This window comes from Oikopleura dioica, chromosome 1 (genome assembly GCF_907165135.1).
Source record: "Oikopleura dioica chromosome 1, OKI2018_I68_1.0, whole genome shotgun sequence".
In the NCBI taxonomy this organism is placed as follows: Eukaryota; Metazoa; Chordata; class Appendicularia; order Copelata; family Oikopleuridae; genus Oikopleura; species Oikopleura dioica.
Genome location: NC_137291.1, coordinates 8,560,021 through 8,577,176, shown reverse-complemented (window position 1 = coordinate 8,577,176; position 17,156 = coordinate 8,560,021). Strand labels below are relative to the sequence as shown.

The window sequence follows — 17,156 nt, the reverse complement described above, 5'->3', positions numbered from 1 at the left end:
TGACGCTGTTTCTGACTGTTTGTCTCAAGTCTTTGTACTTTCCTGGTTCTTGAGCAGTAGCGGAAGCAAGAAAAAGTGCACTGGTAAGTTTCATTTTTTTTTTACTTTTTGCGGCTGAAAAAGGTGATGATTTCGCACCATTCCAGCGCTTATAAACAGAGCGTAAGCCGGACACGCGAGGTGGCGCTGCGAATGAGCGTCGCGCGGGGTTGAAAGATAAGAAGTACTAGTTAATACGATATATGATTAGAGTGAGGGATAAAAAATCCCATTCTAAAAAAGATTTCCGTGAGAGATTTGACGGCCTTTTGAATCATGACATGGGATGGAACCATGCGTAATTAAGCCTGTTTAGAATATTTAAAATTTCATTAAGCGAAAAACTTGATTATTTCTTTTGAAGATTACAATTAAAGATAAATGTCTTAGCCAAGTATTCGTCATGAGAGAAAGAAATATATTTACGATATTTAATGTTATGATTATAAAAAAACGTTAGAACGCTAAAAGGCCGAAAACGCTAAGCCAAAACGGAAATAAACACTAATTATTCAAATTGTGTATAAGTTAATTTTTAAATAAATACTGTATTTACTTTCCAATCCGCAAAGTTCACTTAATTCAGCTGCTTAATTTTGTCTTATCTACATTTTTCCATGCACCGTTTTTACTTAATTGAGCTGTTATCTTTCGTATTTAGGCAGATATCAGACCATTTATCGTACCGTTAGCACGTTGCTGGTAAGTCCCCTCGAGATAAGACTAAATTTGCACGTGTATCGGGAAGCAAAAACATCCCAAACAAGGCTTTTACTTTTTAATCCCTTCCGCCTTTCGTAGATTGAACACTGGAAGTATTTGATAGGTTTCAGATGAACCCCTTCAACAAGAGTTCAAAACTTCCTCCGTTGGACGGAGTCTAGCGAGAAACCGTTTATTTTCAAAAGCGAAATTGTTTGAACTTTATGATTTTTACTTGCTTCTGATTGCGCATCCTGTGCAAGTTATAAAGTTGATTTTTCGCACGATTGCGAAAAATTTAGCGCCTGGCTTGGTTTCAATAAAATTGAAGAAAAATGAAAAAGAGAAAAAGTGGACAAGGCCAAAGAAGACTAAAATGACAAAGTGGACTGATACTGACGAAGAAGATGATAGAGACGCTCCACTTGCAGGAGGATCTGGCTGGAATTCGAGCGGGACAAATAGAAATACTGGTTGGAGGAGCTCCAAGGTATCTTTTCAAATAGAGACTAAATTTGATTCATAATTGTAAAAACATCTACTACGTGTATCCAGAGAAAGACCTTGAAATATGATTTGAAATCATTGATTTAAGAACGATCGATCGTGGGACTCGCGGAAAAATGATGACTGGGGCGATAGAATTGAATCTAATCAAGATTACAAACGAGAAAAACCATCTGCCCCGGCTGATGTGGACTTTGAAAGGGGTCGACCAAGAGAAAAAAGAAAGAAGTCTACGGAGAATTTACCTCTTTGCAGTCTTGGTTGGTGGATAGTTGGTGGCTTTATCAGTATATTTGCTGTTTTTGTTGTAGCTACGTGGGCTTTTGCATCATAAATAATACCTCGAATAAACTTTCAATGTTCTGTATTATTATTGTCGATATGGGTTGGCCAAAAAAATCGAAGGTCGTGCGCCTAACACGAGTCACCCCTCATTCGAAGCGCCTTCTCGAGAGGATCATTTTGAGTCATAAATAAAATTTTTAAAATAGCAGGAAGGCATCGAAAAAAATATTTTTCTGAAATTTTCAATTTTTCGTATTTCGATCAATATAACCATTGTTTACTGAGTCATATCTTTTGATAAGTCATGCTGACGTCATCATGAGTCATTTTTGAATATTCCTCAACGTCTGTTCTTCAAATAAAAATGAAAATGATCTATTCTCTCAAGAAAATCTGGGTCAAACGACGCTGTAAAGTCGGAGATCATATACGATAATTTTACGACTATTTTTTAGATTTCATTAATAGGCTATTAATAATAGCTCAAAATGACCCTCTCGAGAAGGCGCTTCGAACCAGAGTAGGCTTCACTTTGACAGGAGCTTCATTTGGACAGAGCTTCACTTGGACAAAAGCTTCACTTGGACAGCCCTGTCCAAATGAAGCTCTGTCGAAACGAAGCTCTTGTCCAAGTGAGCCCCAATTTAACAATTACGCATCAAAACATCAGCAGCTTGAAATCATCTTTCCGTTGGTACCTTTTAAAACATGTTACATCATACTTCCGATATTCAAAATTGAGGGTAATTTTTAGCATTGGAACGCTAAAAATATAGAAAAATCTCGACACGTACGCGTGTTTTTACTCATAAAGGCACATTAGCCAACTGTTGGGATAAGTCTACAAGACAGACCCAACACAACCCTCTTTGCAATCAAAAGATTCAAAAAGGTTACTTCTAACAGTTTTTAGGTCACTCATTGATTCAAAAAAAAAAATTCTTCGTCGCAGTCTTTTCCCTGATGATAGGAATTTCTGATAAAAAGCCCAATAGTTGCGTATAACACCGGTGATAACGTCGAGAATTTCAAAAACTAAGAGGCATTTTCATTTTATAAAATCTATTGTGAGATAAATGCTCGATAAACTTAAACCGAAGCCTCCTCCAACAGAGATGAAGTTCCACGAACTTCCATGTTCTGGGAAAAACGAAGAAAGTTGCGCTTATCTCCGCCATTCAGCGCGCCGCGCGTTGCCTACATTTTCTAAGCGTCATTCGGACAGAGCGTCATTTGGACAAAAGCGTCGTTTGGACAGCGCTGTCTAACTGAAGCTCTGTCCAGGTGAAGCTCTGTCCAAGTGAAGCTCCTGTCCAAGTGAAGCTTACTCCTTCGAACCACGGTTGACTTGTGTTAGGCGCACGACATTCAATTTTTTTCTGCCAACGCTAATAAGCAATTTTCAAAGATTTTTTGAATAGATTTATTTTGGGAATTATAAAAATCGGCAGTTTTTTTTCATCGTGCGTTCAATTTTCGGTGGCGGTTCTAGTGCTGCTAAGATCGCTTCATTAAAAACGTTATTGAGACCTAAAATAAAAATCAAATTACAAATGAACACTTTAAATCAACCCGCTCCAGTTAATGCTGAACATTCAACATATTTAGCAGCACAAACATCTTTCGCCAATTTTTCTCCAACTCTTGAAGAGATTGGCTTAAGCTTCTTTTTCGCAAGGCGTGTGATAGTACTCTCGTCATAACGTAAATCATTTTTGGAGCCTAGGTAAAATCTTAGAATTTTATATTGTTTTAAACTTGCCAATAAGAAGAATAGGAATATTTGGGCAATGATGTCTTATTTCTGGAACCCACTTTTCCTTCACATTATGCATAGATGAGTGATCGTCTATTGAATAGCAAACAAGAAAAATGTCCGTCTTTGGGTAAGAAAGAGGTCTCAAACGGTCATATTCCTGCTGTCCAGCGGTATCAAATAATCCAAGTGTGTACGGTTCTCCTCCAATCATGACTGTAACCGCTCCATTGTCAAAAACTACAAAATTTTTATAAACGTTAAAAATTTTTTCAAAATTACTAGTAGGAACGTATTCATTTGGGAGTTCACCACTTGAATATCTTATTAAGAGGCAAGTCTTCCCAACATAACCATTGCCAACTACGACACACTTGATTGTCTGCATTTTCTCGAATTTATCTTGATTATTAATTCTGCTTTGTTCTCAATTTCGGTGCTCGCTCATTTGTTTTTCGCATATAAATTCTTAATGTTAATATTTGCCCAATAGTGTTAGCCAAAAAATCGAAGGTCGTGCGCAAGTCACCCCTGGTTCGAAGCGCCTTCTCGAGAGGGTCATTTTGAGCTATTAATGAAATCTAAAAAATAGCAGACTTTGAAGGGTCGTCTGACCAAGAAGTCCTTTAGAACATCAATCATATGTATACTCGATTGTAAGAACAGACGCTTAGGAACATTTGTTGATGACTCATGATGACGTCAGCATGACTCATTAAAAGTTATGACTCATTTAAAAATGTTAATTTAATAAAAAATTGAAAAATCGAAATTTTCAGAAAAATATTTTTTTCGATGCCTTCCTGCTATTTTGAAGGTTTCATTCATAGCTCAAAATGATCCTCTCGAGAAGGCGCTTCGAATGAGGGGTGAGCCGTATTAGGCGCACGACCTTCCATTTTTTGGCCAACCCAATCGACGATGTCGATTGTTTAATGGATTGATCCGTAAAATAACGGGATAGTTCAAGAACAATACCGTAATTTTTACTCTTCCGATAGAAATTGCCTGAAAACGCTTCTCGGGAAGTTGAGGAAAATTTTGCGGTAAGATCCTCCGTACTCTGCATATTTCTATGTTATTTCATTCGAACGACATTGTCTGCATTCACAACCAGTCAATTCTTAGTGGTCAGTATTATTTTTGTTTTTATAACTTAAATAATAGAAAATGCATCGAACAGACTTTCAACGTTCGATACATTAAAATCACTTCTTCGGACCAAAATCCTGACCCCTATGTTTTTTGTTTTTATCTTGTAGCGCAGGTTCTGGGGAGTCGAATGGTATAATTTTTATGGGTCGGTTATACTATATTATAACTGATTCTAGAGCTATAAGTACGTGAAAATAACAAGTACTGAAGCCTCAGAACTCTGAACCTTTCTTTATAAAGTACAGTGATTTTGGGCTCTTTCGAAAGCCCAGCTCAAACTGTGGTTGGGCAGACTATGTGCGACGTAAAATTTTGTGAAAAAAATTTTGAGTGGAAAGTTTTTTGGCTTAAAAATTGTTTTTTGTTGAGAATAATCGGCTGCCCACCAACTGCCCAACCACAGTTTGAGCCGGGCTTTCCAATGATACCCATATGTCCATACTTTCTTTGGAAATTTTCGGAGATACAGGGCTTCACTAGAATTTTTCAATAGGGGTGCCTATGACGTCATTAATGATGACTCAGACCCTCAAAACTATATGAATCGACTCCTCAGGAGTTGCCTTTTCGAATGACCATAAGAAAGATGGAGGGTAGAATTTTCTTCCGAAGAAGTGATTTTCATGTATCGTTCTGTATCTTTGGTATTCTATATAGGATTGATCCGTAGGCAACGCAAAAAGATGTGGTCTAACCCAGATAGTGAGCTTCACACTAAAATGAGACGAGATAGTGGTTCTTAAATTGAGAATTTCAATTCGGATACTTTCTATCCAAAATACGGTTTGCTAGAAATTGAGAAAAAACCTTTCAGAGAAATTACTTTATCGATATTCTTCCGATATTTCAATTTAAATTTTACAGTTATTACCTATCTAAGATACAAATTTTGATTCAAAGTTATCTTTATATTATATTTAAAAAAAGTATATTAATTAATCATCATCACTGAAAGACTCGGTTCGAGTATTGTAAACGAACCCTTGTATCCTCACGTTCTACCATCACAGCGCCACCGCGCGTTTCCTATTTCGTTCCGCGTTTATAAACGCCAGATTGACAAAAACATCACTCAATTTTTTTATTTTTAAAATTTATTAAACACATAATGAAATTAGCAAGCTCTTTTTTGATTGCCGCCGCGACTTCTCAAGAGCCAGGGAAATACAAAGACCTGAGAGCAACTGTCAGAAACAGCAATGTCGAGTCAAATCGATCATCTGGTAGTCATCCTCGAGGTCTCACATGCACGATTCCAGAAGTATCGGGAAATGTCGACAGATACTACTGTAACAGCAAACGATGCACACTGATGTGTAAGCCAGGCTCAATTCCAGATGGTCGAGCACGAAACAAGTGCGTGGACGGTGCTTGGGAGAAGACATTCCCTAACTGCATAACTTGCGAAGGCAGTGTCGATGCTGAACCAGCCGTCGCCGACAATAACTTGGGATTCCTCTGCTCGGTCGATGACCCCACTGATGACCGACGATGTGCGATGACATGCTCCAACGGAGGCGACCTCTTTCCAACCACAGCGACAAATAATGTCGATCTTGTTTGCAACTGCCACAAGAAGAAAGGATGCGAGTGGAGAGAAGATGGGTCGAAGAAAGCAGCGGATTTGAGCTCTTATTCGTGTTCTATCCCACCGACGACTACACCTAATCCAGGCACCGATACAGACACCACGGGATGTCCAGCCGAAAAAGCTCCTGAATGCACCGACCTCACAACTGGAAACATCTCCTTCCAGAACTCGTGGACGTGCAGAAACTGCTTCCGAATCCGTGCTTCATATAGCCTCGATGGTCTTGATTGGAGTGATAGAGACTTCCTTTACTTCGAATTCGATGTTCGCGTCTCATGGCTCAGCTGGGGACATCCGGTCGAAAACGTAGAGAGCTTAGATGATGGCGTCCGATGGAAAGTCACCTTCAAAGAAAACGCCAACTTTGTAAGTGGAATGATGTTTGATGCAAACTTGAAAACCTTCGACGATGCTGTTAATGTCAATGCGAACTGGGTTCTCCGAGCTATCAAGTCGTGCCCCTGCACCAACACGGACTACGGTTCGTCAGTTTCCACAACCTCTTCTACAACTACGAGCACAACAGGAGTTAGTACATCGACAACATCGACAACTTCAGCGGCTTCAACAACCACTACAACTTCGTCTTCCTCCACAGGCTCAACAACATTAACTACATCTACAACCACAACGACCACAACCACAACAACCACAACATCAACGACGACTCCTGCAACGACCACAACAGCGGGAGGTACATGCTCTTCATTCAATAGAGTCGGCGAGTTTACACATTACGACTCTCTCTCCGATTACACAAACGGTGCCTGCGGCCTTCACAACAGTGGCAGTATAAAAGCTGCTACACATTTCGTCGCCCTTGACTACGATACCGACTACAGCGCAAGTGCGAACTGTGGACGATGTGTGAAGCTGAAATGCGAATGCACTCAGAGTGTTTTCACTGGAGCCTGTTCAGCTGGAAGCGAGGTTATTGCGATGGTTGTTGACACCTGCCCAGATGCGACATGCAAGCAAAATCATTTAGACTTGTCTCCATCGACTTGGAATGAAGTCACCGGAGATGAAAGCCCAAGGTTAGTCAATGGAATATTTAAAGCAATTTTACCTTTAAATATTTAGCCTTTACGATGGCTCGTGGGAATTCGTCGAATGTCCATCAGAATTCCTTTCCTCGCCCGTTTCACAACTATACATCAAAGAAGGATCAAGCCAGTGGTGGAACGCATTCCAACCAACCAACACACGATTCGGAGTCAATTTCATGTCTATCAACGGTCGAGAGTTATCTCTTTCAAACGGTGTTGGAGACAACTTTTACTTCGACGGGGGTTTTTTGAGCGGTGAATTTCCTCTAACAATTTTAGCAAGAAATACAGAAGGTGACGAAGCGACTCTGGTTATTTCGACAGCATCTGATATTGATAATAACGTCGGTTCTTTCCTTGATTTTGATGCCCTCTTGTAATTTCTTTGTGTTTTGTATTCGATAATAAATTCATATTTTGTACGAACTAAAATGACCTATTTATTTGAGTAAAATATCTGATATTCTATCAGTATCACATTCTCATTGCAGGAAATCAACAACGACTTTCTTCAAAAAGTCGAAGTATCCAGCACCGTTTGCATATTTGGTAGCATAGAAGAGTCCACCGTAAAAGATTGCAATCGAGACAAGAGAAATCGCATCAGCCATCATTATTTTTCGCTGAAAATCTAAGATGCTCAATATTTTTAACGGTACGGTTGATTCTTACCTGCTGAATCGTTGACTCTTGGATAGGGACAGTCGGGCACCGGCTTGCCCAGAAAGTCGCAAATAGGTTTCCATCCCTGCTTAGCATTATGAACGAGAAGCTTTTCTTTCGGAACAGTAGCTTTGACGTGCCCCACCCAATCAGTGTAGCATTTTTCCATTCCCGCTTTCGAATAGTCTTTTGGAGCGCCTCTGAACATTCGCTCGATCGTGTTTTGCATTCGGTCGAAGTCCTTCAATTGATACGGTTGATACGGCTCAGTAAGCAAATCGAATACTCACGGCAAAAGGAAGCCAAAAAATTGGCTTTATCACATGTCGATGAAGACCAAAAGGAAAAAGCATTTGAAGAATCGTCTTTCGACCGCCAGTGCACTCCGCAAAAATGGTCTGGTCGACGGATTTGAACCAGGCAGCTGGAGTATCTCGTACTTTTCTGAGTTCAATTTTTCGCCTTTTTCAAATAAGCGTTTATTAGGCTTTACTGAAAATTTGAACCTAGCCCTGAAAGAATAACTTTTGCGTCGGGGCTCATTCGCATAAAATCTTCGAAGAAGACGCAGCCAGGAAAATCCACGATCGCCTTGTAGCCCTTATCAGTAAGAACTTCCTTGAGAGCACGCTCGCGCTCTTCCATCGTTGTTGCCTCATTTGCTCGGTACCAAAAACTCTTGTGGTGGTATTTGAAATTTTCTAGCATGTGATAACATGGACTGAAATTTAATTTATTTTATTTTATTTTAAGGGTAATCCTATACATCGGCGCGGCGCCGCTCGCTCGCTCCGCGCACCGCCAGAACCTATTTTTCACGAAGCTGAAAAATCCGAATGGAGTAAGATTTTTTCAAAATTTAAAAAGATTCAGAATCTTTAAAGTCTTTTCTATGCCTCCAGCAAAAATGAAGAAAATCGAATTCAAGGAAGCATCTGAAAACCACCAGTTTCCTTCAAAGGACATTTCCCGCCGCAATTCTCATCCAAATTTCACGAAAATCAGATGGTCTTGTGGAGAATCGTCTGTTCTACAATTCCTGTTTCTCAGAATTCATTTTTACGTTCTGAATAATTCTCTATGAAAGTTTGAAGAGAGCGCTCTTCTGCTCTGCGCCTCTCCGCTTCCTATTTCTCACGCCGCTCTTGGCGCGAGAAAGAATAGCGCTCTTTTCAAATGGCCATGTAAAATTATTGAGAGCGTTAAATAAAACTAAGAAACAGGAATTGTAGAGCAGACGAATCTCTACAAGACCATCTAATTTTTGTGAAATTTGGATAGGAATTGTGGCGGGAAATGTCTTTTGAAGGAAACCGGCGGTTTTCAAATGGTTCCTCGTTGCCGATATTTTCCATTTTTGCTGGATGAATAGAAGAGAGTTTAAGGATCTTTTTGAATTCTGAAAAAGTCTTACTTCGTTCGGATTTTATGGCCTTGTGAAAAATAGGTTCTGGCGGAGCGCGGATCGCGCGGGCGGCGCCGCGCCGATGTATAGGATTACCCTTAAGCTTTAAGCTTTAATACGCAGTTCCGTCGAGCATGTTCAAGGCCGTGTAAAGGCTCAGCGTCCCGGTTCTTCCAAAGCCCGCACCGATAACTTCAAGACCAGACATTTCTCTTTTTCTTAAAAACTGTGTGAAAAAATACTAAAGCGCGAAAGAAAATAGCCCGCGGGAAAAGGATCCCAATAAAACTTTTGTTTTTCAGTAAATGCACTTCTAAAGATGGGTTTTAAACCGCTCTCTATCTCCATGTCTGGCTAATTTCGATTTTTCTCAAAGAAAATCCTCTGAAAGTAAATATTTTCTTTAAATACTCACTCCCAAATCAGAATTGCTCATCGACTATTTTACTTTCAAATCATTGTTCAAGGCTTGAACTTCAAGCAGGGCCAGAATCCAGGGACATAATTTATGTTTAGTTATCAGCAAAACTTCAGACCGATAGTTTATCCGCTCACTAAATGAGTAACTCTCATTTTATCATGGAAACTTCCGATATTAGAGTCAAGAATCCTTCTCCAGAAGACAGATTTCATGACAATTATTCTTAATTTTCTTGAATCAATCTAAGTGAGTCACTAGTTGAGGTTCTCCAAAAGCGCAGTAAGATTGATTGGCGCGCGCCGCCCACGTACCTGACCATCGCTTAGAAAAAAAGAGTCTCCTAAAAATTCCTCGGTGGTACAGATCGAGTCGTTCCAGCAGCAAAGATGAGCGAAAATGATGAGAGAAATTTGACAAAAGGTGAAAAACTTGCGTTTATACATCGCACAAAGCGGCCTCAGCAGACTAAGGCAAATAGTTATCGCGGAAAACTTTTCGAAGAAAAATGCCTTCAAAAAGTAATGGATCTCGAAATTAAAAGTGGAGCACTGATCGATAACACGAAATTTATTCATATTCTAAGGTAACAACTTTACTAACCCTAACCCTACCCTTTGTAAGGGTCCCTTACCCTGACCCTTATTAAGTTCATATCAAAATATGTCATAGTAACGTGAAACTCGCGGATGAATTTCAAAATGCGTATAACTTCGCAAATTTACGATTTGGAATCGGCAACACGCAATTCATGGCCAAACCAAAAGACGGCGTTTCAAGTTTTTGCACTGCTCTGACAAAAAGAAGACTAGAGGCAATCAACAGTTACAACAAAAACGATCAGGCAAAAATTAGGCAACAAGAAAAGTAAGGTTTCTTGTTTCTTGAGTAAAGTTATGTATTTTTAGGTCGTTCATTTTCATTGTCAGCAAAGCAGAAAAAAATTCTTCTGAAGCAGAAACTCCGTGGAAGATCGGAGCATGGAGTAATACATTACGATCAGAATTTGAAAGGTATCAAGGGCAAATGATGATTTCAAAAAACTTTTTGTGGGGCCGGAAATCGTAAAAAAACTGCAAGTGCAGTTTTCTTCAGCTCGTCAAGACGAGTCGAATGATGGGTCTAACTCCTGATAACTCTAAGGATTTACCGGTTTACCGGCTGGTTACCGGAAAATACGTTGTCACCGGCCGTTTTTGTTCTAGAAGTGATAGACTAATGTTTGACACCGGAAATTGTTTCTTATAGTCAGTTCTCCTGGAGCCTAAAAGATGAAGGTTGTATCAATTCTCTGAAGAGAGTTATCACTAAAAACAGTAATTTTTACTAAAATTTTGTTGTTGCTGCACGTTCCTAATTTCTAGTCCCATTTTCGCCAAAAATACCGAGTATTTCAAGCGTTTGCCCCGAGAAAATCAAAGGTTTCCATATATGGAAACCTTTGAAAATCCAAATCAGCTGTTAGCAAATCAGAGACTGTGGATGCCTTAGTGACGGCGCTTCTCGGGTTTTGAGTCTGAAATACTCGGTAGTATTTTAGTGATAACTCTCTTCAGAGAATTGATACAACCTTCATCTTTTAGGCTCCAGGAGAACTGACTATAAGAAACAATTTCCGGTGTCAAACATTAGTCTATCACTTCTAGAACAAAAACGGCCGGTGACAACGTATTTTCCGGTAACCAGCCGGTAAACCGGTAAATCCTTAGAGTTATCAGGAGTTAGACCCATCATTCGACTCGTCTTGACGAGTTGAAGAAAACTGCACTTGCAGTTTTTTTACGATTTCCGGCCCCACAAAAAGTTTTTTGAAATCATCAAATGCTTTCAAGTTCAAGTATCTATATTCAACTAGAGACTGCGTTACAAAAATAATCGATATGGAAAAACGAGAAGGAGGTGTTTTGTCAGATACTCGACTCGCTGACGTCATGAGACAGATAAAAAATCTTCCAAAATATGCTGTGAATTCGGAGCTGAAGCAACTTGGAGTCGGAAAAGGAAGCTTCTTCTTGAGCCTGAAAGAATCGAAATTCCCCAATCGCAGCGTATTTTGGTCAAAGCTACTTTTTGAACGAATGATTAGTTTTCAGTCATACGATCATGTTTCGAAAAATACCATTTTAATCGACATAACGTAAGGTCTTCTTCATAGGTTGCTTCATATCTTCTCTAGGGCTTTCCTGATAGATTTTGATGAATATACGAACTCCGAAGATGACAATGATGCTGTTACTGTAAAAGCCGAGGATCCGGAAGCTCCAAAATTCAACCCAAAATATCATCATTGTCCGCAATGGGAAAAATTGGCCGACCAGCATATCGATGATACTTTATTCGAAGATTTTTGCAAGTAAAAATTGTCATTTCGTCCCCTTTCTCGAAATTTTTAGTGAATGTATTGAAGAAATCATCGCCCTTGAATCAGAATCTGGCGAGATCGTTTCCTTTCAAACCCTCATTCAAATGTTCGACAGTGTGAGAAGCAGTGAAAAGTTTAAAAACGCAAAGCACTTGGAAGGAATCAACTTTCGTGAACTTGGAAGAAATCTTTATACAAATCGAAGAACAGCCGACTTGTACGATAAGCTGATGCAAACAAGGAGGAACAAATTGGACATTTACAAAGAAAGAGCAAGAGACGCGATTAATGAACCCCAGTCTTCGTATTTACGGCGAAAACGTAAATATAAAATGATCATTGAAAAAGGCGACGTGGTCAGGGAAATATCCGGAAATCAGATTCAAATTCTGAGGTTTGATGAAGAAGAGCAAGGTAGGAAAATATTCAAAAAAAACACTGTCCCTATTTGGTATCATTTTAGAAGAGTCGCCTAAATTGCCACTAGAAGAAAAGTTCTTTGATCAAGTGTTTCGCCTCGATGGAACGGTTGAAGTCTTCGAAAGGCCAAAGCAAGAAAGAGAAATAACTTCAGAGCAAAGGAAGCTTTTTGATAAAAAGTTGGAGAGATTCAGACATATTAAACTTGGGTCTAAATCAGGCGAAGAAAAGAAGTCTTCCAGCAAAAATGAATCCTCAGTGGCGGAAAGAATAATCGCAGACCATCTACTCGGAGTCCGTGAAAGCTTATCAGAACCTGAAACTCCGAAAAACACATTGACTCTGACGCAGATTAATGATATAACGAAGAAAACGAGAGATTATGTTTACGAAAAAGTGCTCAAACAGCAAGAAGAAATTCGCAAGCAAAGATTGGAGGAGAAACGAATTGAGACTGAAGCTATAAAAAACGACCGAAAGAAGATTTCAATGGCGAGACCAGCTCAGAACAAGGAAATTAAACCTATGAGTTTTGATTTCGGAAAAGTAGCGGTTGAAACTCCGCCTGCAAAGAAAAAGATTCGAGTCGTCATGCCAAATATAAATTCTCCGGTTCTTGGAGCATCCAACACACTTGTCATCAATACCGATGACGTGCAGATCAGAAATATCCAGGATGTAAAACCACGTGCCGCGCAGCCTCCGAAACCTCAAAAAGTGATGAGAAAACTTGATAATTTGAAAGCAATCTTTGGAAAGATTATTGAAAACATGGAGAGGATCCCGGAAGATGAACAGGATTGGTTCGAACTTTTGATTTTTAGGCAATGTCTATTTCAACTCAAATATTAAATAGAAAAATAAGTTGAACCAAAAACAAGCAGAGTATCATGGACACTTATCGAACTGATTTGGAATCGTTCTCTTCTAGTGCTCATCAATCAAGTTCAAAAAAATTTACTACTGCCTCAATTCAGAAACATCCCTGATTGTCTCGGCAAAATTTCGCTGCCAATTTTAATAAGGATTATTTTTTTTTTGAATTTTTCAGACGATGTCGGACGATGATAACGGTCTGCCGAAACGTCGATCGAGACGATCTATAAAAAGAGTAAAATATGATGAGCTCGCAGGTACGCTAGAAAATGATGAAACACAGGAAGAATCACTCGAAGAGGAAGATTTGAGCAAATCAGAAGACTCCGATTTTGATGTTGGCGATGATGAAAAACCTGTAAAGCGGAAAGCTCGACGAGGACGGCCGCCAAGTTTTGATCGACGAAAACATGCTCGATATGAAGAAAAACCAGAGGAAACAATGAAAATAGACCTCAAAAATATAAGTCAAGGACTAGGTTGAATGCAGATACAGAAAATTAACGGTGTGGGCACCCTTAAATTTGAATGACATAAAATCAACTCAAAAACAGAAGAAAGATACGCTTTGGCATTGAAAATTGCAGAAAACATAAAACACGGCGAGTCACTTTATCGAAATGCAAAAAGATACGGAATTGCGGAATCAACGATCAAGGGCTGGATTCAGCCTGAGCAACTTCGAAAATTTAAACTGGTAGTCGAAATAAAAGAAAAGACATCAGCGGAGAAAAAAATGGATCTTGCTTGGAGTACTTGGCGAGCAATCAAAAAAGTATTTTTCAAGTAAATTTTAAATTCATACTATGACGCTGATAACTATCTTATTCGAAGCGAGATTGTTGCAGAACTCATCTCCCTCGAAGAAGAAAATGGTGTCTTTGCCACAGACGACGAAATAAGCAACATAGTCGAAGAGATAAAATCTTCGGCAAAATACAAAGAACAAGGTAGAATCCAACAATCATCAGTTGAAGGGATCGTCAAGGATGTAAAATTTATGCCGAAAACGGCGCTTGGAAATCTTGTTAGAGCTGCAAGGAAGGGCAAATTTGATTAATTTCATAAAAATTTGAAAAATCAGCAATTGAGTCCCCAAAATTTGACAGAAAAAAATAACAATTTATGGTGGAGCTTGCCAAGCACTTATTATCGGCGGATTTGTAGGGCGCCGGAAGAAGAGAGCGAAACAAATAAAGGAAGATGCCATTTTCAAAAAAGCGAAAGCTGAAGTCCGAAACACCCAAAAAGTTTCAGAAAAAAAACCATGCAGTGAAATCAATGAAGACCAAGTTCATCTGGATAATCATTTTGACGATGAGACTGATAATTTCTATGTTGGAAATATGGAAAATTGCAGTTCTGAGGTCTCTGTCGACAATCAAAGCTCGCCAGCAACGACTAATCAATTGGAGTCTGCTACTGAGAACGGATCAATAATCATAAAATATAGACATAATTTTTGATTCAAATATCAGATCCTTAGAAAGATTCGCCAAAAAAGTCAAGAGAGCCGATCAACTGGATGAAAGAACTTTTCAGGCAAATCATCACGAACTTGGAAAACTGTGGCGATAAAGACAGAAACAAACTGATCAATGAAAACCAGAGCATGGTGATGGAGCTCTCCGTTGATGTTATAGACTTGATGCGAAAATCGGAAGCGAATTAAATTACCACTGTTGATCAGGACTTCTCTCAAGCTCGTCAAGCTGTTTTTCAAAGAAATAAAGCCATTTTCTTTTTGATTATTCGTTTTATTTATTGCATTTCCTTCAATTTTTTGATTAACATTATAGGGAAAAATATCAGAGCGACTTGTGATGCAATATGAAAATAGAAAATTCCCTTGAAGCCACTTTCGCCATATTCTTTCGGGATCTCCGGCAGGCCAAGCATAAACAAACTGTTCAAAAGTTATTATACAGTCTTTGCTCAATCGAACCTTGTTATGCCAAGCGAGAATCTGACAAAGCCGACGAGGCTTCCAAAGAATTGAGGCGGAAAGAGGAATTTCACGAATATTGCTGGAACTGACGAATGAAACGCTCGGTACATGTTGTAGAAGTAAATTATTGGTAGAAGATTTTCTTCTTTGAAAGTGACCTACATTTACCGTTAGTTAATATCCTTGTTAACCTTCAATAGCTACCTGAAAGGCGCATAAAATGATGCCCACAATTAAATCAACAACGACAAACATCAAAACGCCCAAAATTTTTCCAAAATCCGGCGACTTGTTTTTGAAAAATTTTGTCAACAAATCTGAAATAGGGCCGCAGACGAGGCCGAACGCCGCTGGTGTCCATGCGATGCTGCCAAAGTTGTCCACGTGTTTTTGATAGTTGTCTCCCGCGACCATTCTCGCATAAGCATTCCACGTGAAAAGACAGCAAAGGGTAAAGATGCTCGCTGTTGTTATCCAAAGAACCATTACCAAATAAGTGGCGTCTTTGAAATAAAAAGACAACCCCTCAGTTGATTCTAGGAGCTCTTGATCAGGGTCTGGCGCTATTTTCTCGGAATCGTCTATTTTGTTTGATCTGCAGAGAAGCCGTTTACCTAGACTCACTCTTTACTGTAAAGATCTTGAAGATGACTGTACCAAAAAACGTGCTTGGAAAGATATCATTTTTGTAAATGAAATGACCCTCAGGAAACAGGAAAAGCGTTCGAATCCACACTGGAATCGTCAGTAAGATATTTATCGCCACAATCCATTGATATGATACTCCAGAGTTGAAAATCATTGCTTGAATTCTTTATTTAGAGTTTTTCACAGATCCCCTATTGCAATCGATCTTTGATGGTGTAAAACTCTTCCTGAAGAAGGAGCTGGACATCTGGAAGATGCTTTGAACGATGACAAGAACAATAGCTGCGAAATAAGGGAAGAGCGTCGCCATCGTTCCATTGGTAAGAACGAATCCGTATCCTCCAGCCGAATTTAAAAATATCCCCGGAAACATGAGCCAGTTTACTTGAGGCGTAAACATCAAACACAGGAGACCGCTCGTTACAGTAATTGTCATCAATACACGGCTAATTAGAAGTCCTTTTTTGTCCAGGATATATCCAAAAAGGAGGGCCATGCAATTCATGGAAAATCCACCAATGGTCCCCGCTGTGCTGAAGATTATGTCTCGCTCGTTGCAGTTGACGATTCCGTTGGTCACAACTGTGGCGTTTGAATTCAAGTCGCACAAATCTTCGTAGACACTGACTTGTTTCAGAACCTCCGCGAGACTTGGCCAACCTAAGAGTGGGTTTATGACTTTCTATTTTTCTGAAGTATGACTGTCTTTCGACATACCCATAATAGTTCCGAAGAAAACCAGTCCTTCAAAAGGTAGGCTCAGTAAAAGTAGAGCATCTGCAATCCTCATTTCCGTTGAAAATGACAGTTTTGATGCTCAGTTCTCTAATTACTTGTCGACTCTTTTGATCCAGATGTGCTAATGACCGGCACTCGTGTTGTCGGATCATTAATTCTGCTGCGATATGTACTAAAACGCATTGCTCTTATCAGGAGGCGGAAAGAATCTCGTAAACACTCACTCACAAGATAACCTTATTCTTCTGGGTCTGAAGTGCTAACTTACATGAACCTTGATACAACTTGCAAGATTATCATGTCTAGGCCTCGGACGTAAAAAAGACGATTTTCACCATCCGGTCATCGTACGGGAACATGAGAGGGCTCATTCGAAAGGTCTTGATAAGGGCTTTCTATTTGACCGATAAAAAAACTGGGCCCTCCCTTTCTGTTACGAGTTATTTTGAAAAATATTTTTCGAAGCTTACCTTCAAAGTCAAATATCTCGAAAAAGGAGGACAGGGCCCAGTCTTTTTATAAGCCCAACAGAAAGCCCTGTTCAAGAGCTTTCGAATGAGCCTACTCTTGTTACCGTACGACGACCGGCTGGTG

At 39.5% G+C, this 17,156-nt stretch overlaps 5 protein-coding genes and 1 long non-coding RNA gene across 6 annotated transcripts; 3 read left to right on the top strand and 3 right to left on the bottom strand.

Annotated features, from left to right (window-relative positions):
* Positions 1-2,968: 2,968 nt before the first annotated feature.
* On the bottom strand, positions 2,969-3,677 carry LOC145695818 (cdc42 homolog). Its single transcript, XM_081772847.1, has 4 exons — positions 3,572-3,677; positions 3,296-3,529; positions 3,106-3,255; positions 2,969-3,063 (listed from the first exon to the last, which is right to left on the bottom strand). Exons 1-4 carry the CDS (start codon positions 3,675-3,677, stop codon positions 2,969-2,971), a joined length of 585 nt encoding a protein of 194 aa, XP_081628973.1.
* Positions 3,678-5,552: 1,875 nt separating this feature from the next.
* On the top strand, positions 5,553-7,509 carry LOC145711956 (uncharacterized). The gene is made up of 2 exons (XM_081789645.1): positions 5,553-7,072; positions 7,119-7,509. The coding sequence occupies exons 1-2, from the start codon at positions 5,553-5,555 to the stop codon at positions 7,462-7,464; spliced, it is 1,866 nt and encodes a 621-aa protein (XP_081645771.1). The 3' UTR covers positions 7,465-7,509.
* On the bottom strand, positions 7,506-9,444 carry LOC145699876 (uncharacterized). The gene is made up of 5 exons (XM_081777129.1): positions 9,272-9,444; positions 8,254-8,468; positions 8,038-8,180; positions 7,757-7,988; positions 7,506-7,715 (listed from the first exon to the last, which is right to left on the bottom strand). The coding sequence occupies exons 1-5, from the start codon at positions 9,358-9,360 to the stop codon at positions 7,567-7,569; spliced, it is 828 nt and encodes a 275-aa protein (XP_081633255.1). The 5' UTR covers positions 9,361-9,444; the 3' UTR covers positions 7,506-7,566.
* Positions 9,445-9,885: 441 nt separating this feature from the next.
* Positions 9,886-13,380, top strand: LOC145699842 (uncharacterized). The gene is made up of 8 exons (XM_081777104.1): positions 9,886-10,156; positions 10,243-10,437; positions 10,479-10,583; positions 11,426-11,707; positions 11,747-11,923; positions 11,964-12,346; positions 12,396-13,155; positions 13,239-13,380. The coding sequence occupies exons 1-8, from the start codon at positions 9,960-9,962 to the stop codon at positions 13,339-13,341; spliced, it is 2,202 nt and encodes a 733-aa protein (XP_081633230.1). The 5' UTR covers positions 9,886-9,959; the 3' UTR covers positions 13,342-13,380.
* A 406-nt stretch (positions 13,381-13,786) lies between these two features.
* Positions 13,787-14,979, top strand: LOC145709074 (uncharacterized). The gene is made up of 2 exons (XR_014134878.1): positions 13,787-14,014; positions 14,063-14,979. It is a non-coding gene; the product is annotated as an uncharacterized LOC145709074 (long non-coding RNA).
* A 1-nt stretch (position 14,980) lies between these two features.
* LOC145709063 (uncharacterized) lies at positions 14,981-16,723 on the bottom strand. The gene is made up of 5 exons (XM_081786751.1): positions 16,542-16,723; positions 15,834-16,484; positions 15,381-15,790; positions 15,174-15,334; positions 14,981-15,134 (listed from the first exon to the last, which is right to left on the bottom strand). Exons 2-5 carry the CDS (start codon positions 15,976-15,978, stop codon positions 14,990-14,992), a joined length of 861 nt encoding a protein of 286 aa, XP_081642877.1. The 5' UTR covers positions 15,979-16,484; positions 16,542-16,723; the 3' UTR covers positions 14,981-14,989.
* Between the last annotated feature and the right edge of the window lie 433 nt (positions 16,724-17,156).